This window comes from Rana temporaria, chromosome 5 (genome assembly GCF_905171775.1).
Source record: "Rana temporaria chromosome 5, aRanTem1.1, whole genome shotgun sequence".
Lineage (NCBI taxonomy): Eukaryota > Metazoa > Chordata > Amphibia > Anura > Ranidae > Rana > Rana temporaria.
The window spans coordinates 368979870-368994005 of NC_053493.1; the positions used below are offsets into that span (position 1 = coordinate 368979870).

Consider the following 14136-nt stretch of genomic DNA (forward strand, 5'->3'; position numbering starts at 1 on the left):
GCCACCTGTAACAACCTGCGGCCGAAGGAGGCATCAGAAGATGCACTCACATCCACCTTGTAAACCTTTGAAAAGGTGTGGACCGACGACCAAGTCGCTGCCTTACACACCTGCAACACAGAGGCTTGATGTCGGAAAGCCCTAGAGGCACCGATCGCCCTGGTCGAATGCGCCGTGACCCGAAAAGGAGGCGCCCGCCCCTTCAGGGCATAGGCCTGAAGCACAACCTGTCGGATCCACCTAGAAATGGTGGCCGACGAGACTGCCAGGCCCTTTCTAGGACCAGTCACCGACACGAACAGCGAGTCCGACTTCCGAAGCGGAGCCGTCGCCGATAAGTACACTCGGAGGGCCCAAACCACATCCAGGGAATGTAAAGTGGCCTCCTTCTGGTTTCTCGGCTGAGGACATAAGGATGGAAGAACAATGTCCTCATTAATGTGAAAAGCCGAAACAACCTTCGGGAGAAAAGTAGGCTGCGGATGCAGCACCACGTTATCCTTATGGATGACCAAGTAGGGGGCCTTGCAGGACAAGGCCGCCAGTTCAGATACACGTCTGATCGAGGTAAATCGCTACCAGAAAAAACACCTTCTGTGACAGAGTCAACAAGGGGATCTTCCGAATGTCCTCAAAGGGAGCTTGTTGAAGCACCGAGAGGACCAAATTCAAGTCCCATGGAGGCAGTGAAGGGCTCACCGGAGGGGCCACATTCCGGACCCCCTGCACAAATGTGCGTATCGAGGAGTGCGCAGCCAAGGGTCTCTCAAAGTAAACAGCCAGAGCAGAAATCTGACTCTTGACCGTACTCAAGGCGAGAGCCTGTTCCGGATTCTGCTGTTTCTACAGTGGGGAGTGGGACACCGCTTATGTATGGGGGGTGCCATTTTATCTCCTCACACAGAGATTTAGGCCTTCCACGTACGATGGTAAATCCTACGTGAGGTAGACTTCTGTGCACGCAGCATGGTAGAAACCACCAAGCCTGATAGAGCCAGGTACTGAAGGACCGATGCCTCAACAGCCATGCCGTTAAAGCCAGCGACTGTAAAGCAGGGTGGAAGATCGGACCCTGCGACAGAAGATCTTCTCTCAGGGGTAAACGCCAGGGGGCATCTGCCACCAGACGCACCAGGTCCGCGTACCAGGAGCGGCGCGGTCAGTCTGGGGCGATCAGGATTGTTGGAATCCCCTCGGCTTCCACTCTGCGCAGCAGACGAGGAAGAAACTTCAGAGGAGGGAAGGCGTAAATCAGGCGATATCGACCCCAAGGTGCCACCAACGCGTCTGACGCGTCCGCCCACGGGTCCCTTGACCTGGCCACGAACCGTGGCACCTTCCGATTGAGACGGGACGCTAGAAGGTCCACGTCTGGAGTGCCCCATCTTTGGCACAGACCCTGAAACACCTCCGGGTGGAGAGACCACTCCCCTTGATCCAGAGTTGTGCGACTTAGGAAGTCGGCTTGCCAATTCTGTACTCCTGGAATGTACACGGCCGATAGAGCCGGAACGGACCTTTCGGCCCACTGAAGAATGTGTGCGACCTCCGTCGCTGCAGCTGAGCTCCTTGTGCCTCCCTGATGATTGGACGTACGCCACGGCCGAGGCGTTGTCGGACCGGATCCTGACCGGTCGGCCCTGCAGATCCAGGGACCACCTGGCAAGGCACAGCTTGATTGCTCGGAGCTCCAGAATATTGATCAGTAGGCAGGACTCCTTAGTCCAATGCCCCTGGGCTGACTGGGTGCCCCAAACGCCCCCCCAACCGGAGAGGCCGGCATCCGTCGTGACCACTGTCCAGCGGCACGGTAGAAAAGACTTCCCGGTCCGAAGCACCGGAGACGTCAGCCACCACACCAGGAAAGACTTGACCAGATGGCTCAACTGAATCTGGTAATCCAGAGAAGACGGGGAGCTTGTCCCAACGAGACAGAACTTCCTTCTGTAGCTCCCTGGTGTGGAATTGGGCATACGGGACCGCCTCGAAGGAGGCCACCATCAGACCCAGAACTCTCATGCAGAAACGAAGAGACAACTGCTTCACTGCAGATAGCAGGGTCTTCAGTTTCCCCGTCGGGAGAAAAACCCTCGCTTCCGCGGAATCCAGGACTAGTCCCACGTATTCCAGTCTCTGGGATGAAACCAACACCGACTTCTGGATATTCAGAAGCCAGCCGAACTCCTGGAGAGTTTGACACGTGATGGACACGTCGACCTCTAATTCTGAGCCTGAGGAAGCTCGCAGGAGAAGGTCGGCCAGATAACCCACAATAGCGATCCCTCGCTGTCTCAGCAGGGCTAGTATCGGGGCGAGCACCTTGGTGAAAACCTGTGGTGCAGAGGCCAAGCCGAACGGGAGGGCCACAAATTGAAAGTGGTCCTCCCCGATCGCAAAGCGCAGAAATCTCTGGTGCTTTGTGCATATGGGAACATGTAGGTACGCGTCCATGATATCCAAGGATGCCAGAAAGTCCCCCTAATGGAGTGCCGCTATCACCGAGCGAATCGACTCCATCCTGAATTTTTGCACCTTGACAAAACAGTTGAGGGCCTTGAGGTCCAGGATTGGAGTAAAACCCCTGAAACTGTTCATGCGAGGGAACTGGCACAATCACTCCCCTGCCCAATAGATCCTGGACAGCCCCTGCCAGAGCTTGCCGGCGATCCGGAGGAAGCTGGAGGTTGGAAGGAAAGAATCTGTTTGGTGGACTAGAGAAACTATCTTGTACTCGAGGAAACCACCTCGCAAACCCAACGGAAAGAAGAGCCCTCCACCGAGCCGCGAATTCGCGACGCCGGCCCCCCACTCGAGACCCGGGCGGGGGCAGACCTTAATGCGGAAGCAGGCTTGTCCGCAGGCTTGCGGTACCAGGTGCGCTTCTGGACGGCAGCGGGGGACTTGGCACCTTGCGGACCTTTTCCCGCCACGCTGGGCGCACGGAAAAAAGGCTTGGGAGCATTAAAGGAGGGCCCTTGCTTACGGCGAGGCTCCTTGCCCTTCCCAGATTGTGGGAGCAGTGTGCTCTTACCACCTGTGGCATCCTTAATGAAGTCATCCAGGGATGCCACAAAAAGCCGCTCACCCTTAAAGGGCAAATCCACTAAGGCCTTTTTTGAGGACTGGTTCGCAGACCAGCATTTCAGCCACACAAGGCGGCGTAGCACCACCGCATAGGCGGAAGCCCTGGACAGCAAGGGGAGCGTATCCAGGACCGACTCAGAGACGAACTTCATACCCTGAACCAATTGTTCAGCCAGGTCCTTACAGGTCTCGGAAGCATCCCGTTCCTCCAGCAGAAGCTTCGCCCTTTCGGTCAGAGAGTCTGACACCAGAGTCCCGACCAGAACCAGCCTCACCGGCAAACCCATTACAGTGAATAGGCAGCGGGCCACAGCCTCCACTCTATCAGCAGGGTCCTTAAATGCAGGAGACCCTTCCACAGGCAACGTGGTGGCCGTGCTTAATCTGGACACGGGAGGGTCCACAAAAGGAGGAGAGACCCACTTTTTTTTTTTAAAAGTCCTCCTTAAAGGGATAACGGGTTGCAAAGTTTTTCGGAACGTCAAAAACCTTTTGCGGCGTATCCCATTCCTTGTACAACAATTTGTCCAAATAAGGAACACAAGGAAACACCCTTGTGGTGCGTGGCGGTTTGCAGAACCCAAAAGGGACTGGCACATCAGGTGCCTCCGCCACATCCTCAAGTTTCTGAGTATCACGCACCGCAGAAATAAGAGCTCAAACAAATTCCTCATCAGCGACTGACCCTGAAGCAGAGTCATCCTCACTGTCCGCGTGGGTTAAGCCAGCATCATCTGACATTACAGAACCAGAGGCAGAAGCAATAGCAGGGGCCGATTCTGCGTCAGACATCCCCAGAAGCAGGCTCAGGGAGGGGGCGCTTTTTACCCCCCTTTTGGCCATCAGCCGCTTCAAACCTGGCGAGAAACGCCTCTGGGACAGCCGACATTGCCTCAATAGATGTGGCAGGGGGAGGGGCACCAAGGGTTAACTCAGACATTGCTGGTGCAGAAGTACCCGGTTCAGGCTCCATAATGCCCCACTGCTGTGTCACCCTGAACTGCAAGGCAGAACTACCCACCGGTCACCTCCTGGCTGCTAAAAAAACAAGGTAGAGGCCCCCAGGGAACTCACCACCCCACCCAGTGTAGCGTGAGCTGAGGTGTGCACTGTAGCCGGCTGTGCTGCGTCTGTCACCTCAGGGAGATTTGCGGTCTTTTTGCAGCGCTAAAACGACCGCATGAGGCCAAACGAAATCCAAAATGGCCGCCGTATGGAGAAAAACCACCATAGGACTACAGGAAAATGGCCGCCGACCATATAAAGCCGCGACTACGGCAAATTGGCGGCTGTTGCTAAAACACCCACAGTGACACAGCATCCCAGCGCAGCACACAGCCCACATAACCTGTATGTAAACGCACATATCACACAGCCCCGCTATACACACCGGTCCTGTGGTAACCCAGAAGGCCCCCCCCCTCACAGCCACCACCCAAAAGGGGAAGGAGGGAGAGGAAATAAGGGAGAGAGGAAAGCAGGGTGAACCCTCAGTCGACCTCCCAGGGGAAAATTCCAGCCATGCCACCTTACCTGAGCAAGGGGACATACTTACCCGTCCTGCGACCACCGGCTGGAGGTATCCCAGACAGAGCCAACGTCCACCAACGGCATGGCTGTCGGCCAGACACACTGTGACAAAGCCATAGAGACCGGTCATATGTGTGCCCTGGAACAAGAAGTTCCCCGGCGGCCCCTGGAGCAACGGGGCCTGTCGTGGACGACCCAAAGCTGAGCTGAGGGCCGGCACACGCTCGATGGCCGAACATGGGGGGACTACAAGAGTCAAGACCCAGCCTGTCACCCAGTCGGCAGTTGATAGAAGATCACTGGATCCAAAAATGCAGGAACAAAACAATAAAAAGTGAAAAAAATATCTCCAGAGTACAGGACTCTAGAGCGCCTGTCTTCTCCTGACGTTTGGCAGAGAAAAAAAAACTGAGACTGCTAGAGCAGGGTGTGGGTTATACCCAGGGAACCACGCCCCCTGGGAGGGGCTGCACTAAAGAAAAGTTGTTAACACTTTAAGTGCTGTATTTCTGCCCAACTCTCCTAGAAGGAAGTGGATATAACCCTACAGTCAAAGGCTGCTGTGTCCGTCCATTAACGGAAGAGAAAAAGCAACTTTTAAAAGCACTTTAAGCTAGTGCTGTGCCACATAAAACACCAGCTCTCGATCAAAGAACGTTGGGTGGCTGAGGTTCAGGCAGCGATAACCAGTAAATGACTGTGCCTAAAAGTTATCCTGCCTAAAAGTTATCCTCCCATTGAAAGACCAAGGCCCACTGAAGGTCCAATCCTGGAAACAGCCTGTTCTCTACCAAGCTAAGGTTTACATTGATTTAGTGACTAATCTAGGTCCCTGCTGCAAAAAATAAAAATAAATAAGAATACCTGCTATTTGGCATTGTCACTAGATTAGTGATGGTCAGCAGTCGGTATAATAGATCTAGACGGGCAGACTTTTGACCTGCAATTAGCGTCTTGCATTTACATTTCTCCCAGCAATCACAGTAGGCAGTGGGTGATGTACGCTTCAGCCTAAAAAAAAAAAAACAGTAACAGAGATTAACCAGGTTTACTTTAAAAAAATACACAAAGACTGTATAAAGGCAGATAAGGAAGGAGGACTCACTTGCAGTCATGTCCTTTGTGGCAGACCCTGGCACACTCCGTACAACAGCAGAGAGATTCTAACAACCCACATGTTCTGCATTCAAATATATCCTGAAAAGAGAGCAATGTGCAAGATTAGTAATCATTTTCCATCTAAACGTTTTACAATAGTATACATAAAGTCATGCATAATAACCTGGGACTTTGTGATGTTGACTTCAAAGCAAACCTTTATTCAAGAGACACCTAAAAGGCTGCTATTGGCAATCACCATTTAAATATGCGAGATGTCTGGTTAGCACACTGACCAGCTGAGTTCAGTAAAGTTTAATTAAAATGTCCATGTTTGCCCCATTGAATAATATCGGATGCACGGTCATGATCAGCTCTCGAAAGCTGTGTAACAATAAGATTATCGTACGATCGCTTTCGACGCGATATTTTTCATATGATTTTCTGACTGTTACGGGCCTTATGTCACTGACCTGAAACAAGTATGCACATTGGTCAAGACAGAATAAATTGTTTCTGGTGTATTTTTTGGGTTTCCTGCACCTGTGAAAAATGGACATGTGACTCAAAAATGTGGTGTGACCACGATTTACATACAATGGGAGCTGCGTTTTTTGGCGTGGTTTTTAAAACCTCAAAGACGCTGCATGCAGGACTTTTCAAAACACACCACACCCCTAACGTAGTGGTGTGAAGAGTCCCATTAGATTTAAACTGGGGGTTCCGCGGGAAAACTTTTTTTTTTTTTTTAAAGATCATTCTAACGCTGTTAAGATAAAGAATCGTGCACACACCAGTCCCATAGGTGCAGCCGCCAGGATGTTCATTTCCCTGAAAAGGATGTTTTATAAAAATGTAAGATGGACGTTGCCATGTTAATTGTGGGCACTCTGAAGCCCTCCTGTATTTCCGTGATGCGGTGAATGCTGATGTCCCAGCATTCACCGCTCTATCCCGCGCATGCACAGTGTGACGGCGAGCCAAGCCGTCAACACTGCAGTTGCCATAACAACGGCGTCCTGAAAAGGACACGCCCCGCTGTGACCAGTACAACAGTTATTTTTTCTATCAGCGAAATCTCGCGAGAATTCGTCTTTTGCTTGTTAAAACAATATTCTTCTCGTCAGCATGACGAGACACTAGTCATGAATTGCATGGTTCACGCCCAGTCCCGCACAGATGAAACCAGGAAGTGGACACAGCAATAAGGTATCTAATCGATTGTAATTTTTTGGAACCGCAAACTTGTAATCTACAGCCAGAGCACTATTGTTTAAGCAGAAGTTGTAAATTCGGGTGAACCTCCACTTTAAAAAAGGGAAACTATTTTCTTGCACTGTAAAACTTTATTAGTTTGAAAGTGGCCCTAAAGAAGACAAAAAAAAAAACACGTTGTGTGTTCAATTGAAATCAATGCACAGATCTTAACTGCACCCTAACCTAAAACTAATATACAAAAAATAAAAAAATTGTGGGACCAATGGAAAGCTAGGATGGGGTATATAATGCTAAGGATGGTGGACATGGCCACGCCTCCTGATGAAACGTGTAGAAGTAGGCACACAGGTCACGTTTGACATCCCTTCTGCCGAGTGGAATGCATGTTGGCTCCATGGACGTGTGGAGCAGTGGCGAACACAGATTTCAGACTATACAGCTGGCAGATCATTCCCAGGGCTGGGACACGGCACTTTAAAAAGTGAATAGAAATTAGTTTTTTTTATAGTTTAATAAACAGTATTACACCATGTCCTTTCTGCAATGTTTGTTGTTGATGGTCTACCATACATACACAAGCCTTGTAAACCTGTCTCGACATAAGCTCAGGGGATCCACACCCATGAGTGAGTGCACACCCTGGTGGGAGCATGGACATTTGATTTGCAGTGGCAATTGCACAAGCACGGTTTTGCTAATTTTGATGAACTTTTGCTCACGACTTTCACTGGCAACATACTTGCTTTTGCATCTATGGACTGGATCAACTTTTCACTTTTTTTATGTATTAGTATGCATCTCATGAACTAATATGTTGTTGTTGTACGAATAATGGATTTAAATAGCACATTACTTGGATTTCTGTTATAACAAGGTGTGAATTTAGGAGGAAGCACAGCAGAGTTATAGCACCATTCAAGGCTATAGAATCTACTGTTCAGGTGGACACAGAAGATGGGTGTAAATACAGGAGACCCCTTCCATCATGGAGGAGAGGTAAAGTAGGCTTGTGTGTTAACAGCAGTTCCATCACTCGAATTTGTATATTTTTTACCTGATTTATGTGCTCAGCTCCAGTCCATGTGAAGCTACAGGTGTCATTGCAGCACAGAACATACAGAGGGGAGTCATCTGCATTTGTGCCAGGTGGGCAGATCATTGCCTTGAACACATCTTCCTCTTTCTCATTGGCATTTCCTTCTGCTAAAAAAAAAAAAAGTCACAAAACTAGCGCTACCATCAAACATTGCACCAGAGCAAACAGTTAAAGACGATTCCCCTCTTTACTTGCCTTTAGCGATTTTCTGCGCAGTCTCCAGAATAGTTATAGCTGCAGGGTAAGCTCTTCCACTTACAGCCGACATGAAGGGGGTCATACCTCTGGCATCCCTAGAAGGAACATTTTCATCAGAATCTTCTTCAGATGATAAAATATTGCTCTATTCACACTTGCATTGTGCATCCAAACAAGGTACCGCATGAGGTGTATGCATATTTCGTTAGTTGCCCTTAATTTTGCAATGCTCACATATACACAAATCCAAAAATACCTGAACCTCAGCGTCTCAGTGCAATACATTTAGTAATAAGCACACAATTTTTTTATTTTTTTTGCAGTGTGATGGAAAACATAATGCAGGGATATATCTGTGGCCATATGTTGAGAGAGGAGAAAAAAATAAAATAAAGGCTCGCTTAACGTGCCATCAGACGAATAGTCTAAGAAAAAAAGTGCACAAGTGTGAATATGCCCTTACATTTTACCTATAGCTATTCAAGTACTGGTAAGTTACAAGGTGTACCCAAGTGTACAGAAATCAATTTTCTTTAGCCAAGATAATGTTCTATTTAAAAAGGAAACCCCCATACACAATTATGGAGGCTGCAATCTGATGCTCTCAAAATATACCTGGTTGTCTTAAAACTCAATACTTTCTGAATCATAAAACAAAAGTAACAAAGATCTAAAAAATTCACACAGGTTTAAAGCTGAAACTTTGTACTCCATTAAAAAAAAAAAAAAAAAAAAAAAAAAAGTTTGAGTCCATTGAGGGACACAAGAAGTCCTTAAAGTGATAAAGTTAAGTGCATGCTCACTGCCAAATCCCACCCCCTCTTTACTGGCTGTGATTGACCACAAGGGAGAGAGCCAGAAGAGCAGCTGCTCTTGTGCACATTGCTGGAGTATAAAGGGGGACTGGGGGTGGCTTGGAGCTGCACACAGTTTATCTTCATGCATAGAGATAGTATGAAGGCAAAAAAAAAAAAAAAACCTTCAGCATTTAGAACCACTTTAATGGTCAGTGGTTATACTGCCACCTACAGGATTGGACATTCGTAAACAAAATTGCAGCAAGCACTAGCAACACCATAAATCAAAACACAGGAGTGAGTCTGCCAAAATCTATGGGGATTAGCTGGAACACAAGGATTGCAAACCAAGTCTTCTCCAACATCAGTACCCGACCTCAAAAATACTCAGCTAGACGCCACAAGCACAACTTCATAATAATGACCATTGTTTTGGGATGACTTAATATCTCATATTATAGGTGGGATGGCCAGGTGTCCAAAAAATGTTGGCCATATTTTGTAATTACAGGAACCTTAAGACTTTCACAAGTGAAGAATGGCTGACAAGTTTTGTGCTTGGATAACTGTCATTCCAGGTGCTCGGTTTACCTTGTACAACTGAAAACATATTGGTAAGTTACTTTCATCAAAATTAGTTCTCCTGCATCTGGACGTGGAAGGGACATAATACAAGCTTCCATATGGTTAGAGAAATATTTGAAGTCTTTTGTTTTGAAGTTCTGTAGTAGAAATGTAATTTGTGTCACATGATCTACAGTGCCTTGGAAAAGCATTCATATACCCTTGAAAATGTTCCATGTTGTCATGTTGCAACCAAAAACAAAATGTATTTTATGGAGATTTTTATGTGATAGACCAACACAAAGTGGCACATAATTGCGAAGTGGAAGGAAAATAAATGTTTTTTAAATATATTTTTTTTACAAATAAAAATATCTGAAAAGCGTGGCGTGGATTTGTATTCAGGTAAAAAAAATTGAAAAACATTTATCATTTTTCTTCCACTACAAAATGATGTGCCACTTTGTGTTGGTCTATCAAATAAAATACATTTATGTTTTTGGATGCAACATTGAAAAAGTATGCATACCCCTTGAAATTCTCCACATTTTACAAAAGGCACTGTGTTGCTTCCTGCCCAGTAGAGTAATGCAGCCTTGTGCTTCTCTTAACTCAACGCAAGTCAGTGGTAGAAGCTACTCCATATGCAACAATTTGCATTCATGTTCATTCATAAAGATTTCAGTCAGTCAACGAGAGGGACATACTTAGCAGAAAGAAGGTCTCTGAGGTACGGCTGCAGAACTATGCTATCACACAATAATTTCAGAATGAAGTGAGCGTTCGCTTTGCGATCCTTGGACTCCACTACAGAAGGCTCTGAAGAAGGACCTACAACAACAAAAAAAGTATACCAAGTGTAAAAACAGGGCAACATAAAAATAGCATTTTTGTACTCCACCGTAAAATCCTTTTCTCTGAAGTTCATGGACGGACACAGCTTTAAATAATCTTGACAGTAGGATTATGTTCCATCAGGAGAGGATTAGGAAATGGTTAAAAAAACATGCAATACAGCAAAGCCGAACAGCACCGCCCAGGGGGAGAATGTCAAAAGGGGAATCTGAGGTTCTCAAAAGGAGGTTTCTGAAGTGTCGAGAGCACCAGATTCAAATACCAAGGAGGTAGTGGTGGCCGAACCGGAGGGGTCACGTGTCGAACCCCTTGCACAAACGTTCTCACCAGTGGATGAGCCGCCAAAGGTCGTTGAAAGAAAAACAGCTAAGGCTGAAATCTGCCCCTTTATGGTGCTTAGAGCAAGACTTTGGTCCACCCCGTGTGCTGTAAAAACAGCAGGATCCTGGAAACCGAATAAGCCTGTGGGAGCCAGTCCATCTCCTCACACATGGAGATGTAGGTCTTTCACATGTGATGATAGATCTTCCGAGAAGACTTCCGTGCCCTCAGCATGGTGGAGATTACCAAGTCAGTAAGCTGTTCGGTTTTGCTGTATTACATGTTTTTTAACCATTTAACATGTCTGCCTAGTCCTCTAATAGACGGAACATAACCTTACTGTCAAGATTTGGAGCTGTGTCCGTCCATGAACGAAAGCGAAATCAAGGTAGTTAATACACAAACTAAGTTTAAAAAAACATAGCAAAATTTACACACCAAGCTAAACTGCATTAACTTGATGAGATTTGATTAAGAGTTTATAGAAAAGTAAAAAACAGTTTCACCTGGTATGGTTGATGTACTAGGCCCTTGACCTGTGCCAGTAGATGCTGTGGTAAGGGATCCTACTGCAGGGGCCAGGATAAAATCTATATCACCATCTTAAAAAAAAAAAAAAAAGATAGCATGTTTACAACACAGGAGTCATTTACAATCCTGGATGTATTCCCCATATCTACATGTTTTGCAAGACACAATAACCAAAAACGAAAGAACCAAAACTTGTGTAGTCTTCCCAGTAAAATCTATATTGTATATAAAATATAATAAAGAAGAACGTTTTTTTTTACCATTGAGAAGATATGAAAACACGAAATATAAAAATGAAACTTCCAGTATCAGATATCAGTGAACTACCTCCCAGTTTTAAGAGCTCGTTTCTCATGCTGTAAAATTTAAGTTACTTGGTGCACTGTGAAACTCCAGTGGTAAAAAATGCTTAATGGTTTCTTAGACAGCGGATTTCCTGGCTTATATTTTTAATGAAAATATATATATATATATATATATATATATATATATATATATATATATATATATATATATATATATATATATATATATATATATATATATATATATATATAACACACACACACACACACACACACACACACAGATAGAGATCTATATATACACATATATACACACACACACACACACACACACACACACCCTATACAGTCACAAATGGGATATGGTAGGTGGATTTTTTTTTTTTAATGTCAAGGAATTTACGCAGAGGGAAGTTCAAACACTGGAGTTCTTAGAGATAACCCAACTAATTTTATTTGTAGGTGTTCCATTACAAATATAAGCCATGAAATCAGCTGTCCAAGAAACTATAAAAAAAAAATGTCGTACTCACCGTAAAATCCTTTTGGATCCATGGACGGATACAGCTCCTTAAGTCTTGACAAGTGGGTTATGTTCCCTGTTTACAGGAGATGACTAGGCAGAAACATGCTAATGCAACATGTATTTAATGATCAGAGTTGAAAAGGTCCCTCCAGACATAACCCTCCTCACTGCAGCATGTAGCCTCAGTTCGTAACAAGCAGCAAAAACCTAAAAAGGAGGGGTGAGAGCTGTGTCCATCCATGGACTCAGAGAAAAGGATTTTACGGTGAGTAGAAAAAAAAATTATTTTCTCTCATCGTCCACGGACGGACACAGCTCCTTAAGTCATGACAAGTGGGACGTCCCCAAGCAGTGTCAAAACGAGGGGTGGAAAATATATCAGTAAAACCAATTTTACCTTCACCCCAAAACAAGCAGAGCTCCTCAAAAGAGGTGCAACTTTAAACAGCTGCCTGCAAAAATCTAGCGGCCGAAGGAAGCATCAGAGAATGCACTCACAGCAACCATGTAAATTCTGAAAAGAGTGTGAACGAATGACCAAGTCGCCGCCTCGCACACCTGAGACCGACGCATGCTGTCAGATCGGAAAAGGGGGGCCCGCCCCTTAAGAGCATGGGCCTGTATGACAGCCTACCTGATCCACCGAGAAAAGGTGGGCAACGAGATTGCCAGGCCCTTTTGTGGACCCGACACAAAAGAGAGTCAGATCTCCGAAAAAGGAGCCTGTAGCCGGCTGGTACACCCACAAAGCGCGTACCAGGCCTAAAGTATGAAAGACAACCTCCGTAGGATGCGCCGGCCGAGGACAGAAGGATGGAAGAAACGATGTCCTTATTCTGGCGACAGGTCGAAACCACCTTCGGAAGAAGGGAAGGTCGCGGCGCACCACCACCTAAGCCTATGAAGGATCAAGCATGGCGGCTTGCAAGACAAGAGCGCCAACTCAGAAACCCCTCTAACAGAGGTAAAGGCCACTTAAAGGTGTCACTTCTGAGAAAGTGTCAAGAGAAAATCTGTTTCCAAAAGGAAGGTTCCTGAAGAACCGAGAGCGCCAGAGTCAAATCTCATGGGGGAAGAGATGGGCCAAGAGGGGAGGGAAGTATAGAACAAGCCCCCTCCACAAAAAGGTACCCACCAGGTAACACTCGCAAAAAGGCCACTGAAAGAACACAGCCAAGGCTAAAATCTGCCCCCAAAGAGTGCTCTAAAACAATTTTGATCCACTCCAAGCTGTAAAAACAGCAGACCCATGGACAGAGTACGTCCGTGGACGTCACTCCATCTCTTCGCACCAAGAGATGTAGGTCAGCCGGAAGAAGACTACCGTGCCTTCAGCATTGTTGAGATGAGTCGGACAGACCCCAGTCCCTTAAAGTCTGGCTTCCAATAGCCCTGTTGATCAAGTCAGTGACTGTACAACAGGAGAAAGTATGGAACCTCGAGACAGAAGGACCTCCTGCCCTGGCAACCGCCAGGGTACCTCCGCTACCAGGTGCCCGATAACGGCGCACCAAGGACGCCAAGGCCAATCTGGAGCTTTTAAAATCGTCAGAATTCCTCAGCCTCCACTCTGTGGAGCAGCCGGGGAGGTCACTACAATGGGGTAAAGGCATAAAGTCACCGAGACAGACCCCACATTGCCACCAGCGCGACTTGCACGTCTGTACTAGATCTGGCCACGAACCTTGATACCCCTGTGGCTGAGACGAGTGGCTAGGAGATCCATGCCCTGCGAGGCTCACCTCCTGCAAAAAAGAGTTGACTCCATGTGCCAAGACCAGTTGTCCTGGTCCAACATCAGGCGACTCCAGTAGCCCGCCTGCCGGTATACCTGATGGTAGCCCGAAGCCACCGGCATGGCATCGTCAGGTTGAATCTAGATCGGACGACCTTGCAACCCTCTCGATCACAAGGAGAGGTATAGCCTGACCGCCCACAGTACTAAAACAAGTAACGGTAGACAGGGTCTACGGCACCTGGTATTTCCAGGCGGATTCCCACCCAGGTACCAAC

General features: G+C 46.9%; 1 protein-coding gene across 15 annotated transcripts in view; it reads right to left on the reverse strand.

The window, feature by feature from the left end:
• The window catches only part of UBR5 (ubiquitin protein ligase E3 component n-recognin 5), a 135601-nt gene that overhangs the window by 43561 nt on the left and 77904 nt on the right, over nt 1-14136 (reverse strand). For 14 of the 15 annotated variants that reach the window (XM_040354801.1, XM_040354811.1, XM_040354810.1 and 11 more), the window contains 6 exons: nt 11268-11363; nt 10293-10416; nt 8222-8319; nt 7985-8133; nt 5720-5811; nt 5479-5625 (listed from right to left, as the gene is read on the reverse strand). In XM_040354801.1, the coding sequence (XP_040210735.1) occupies nt 5479-5625; nt 5720-5811; nt 7985-8133; nt 8222-8319; nt 10293-10416; nt 11268-11363 (706 nt within the window). The remainder of the gene's footprint in view (nt 1-5478; nt 5626-5719; nt 5812-7984; nt 8134-8221; nt 8320-10292; nt 10417-11267; nt 11364-14136) is intronic. The other variant, XM_040354800.1, reaches the window with a different exon arrangement.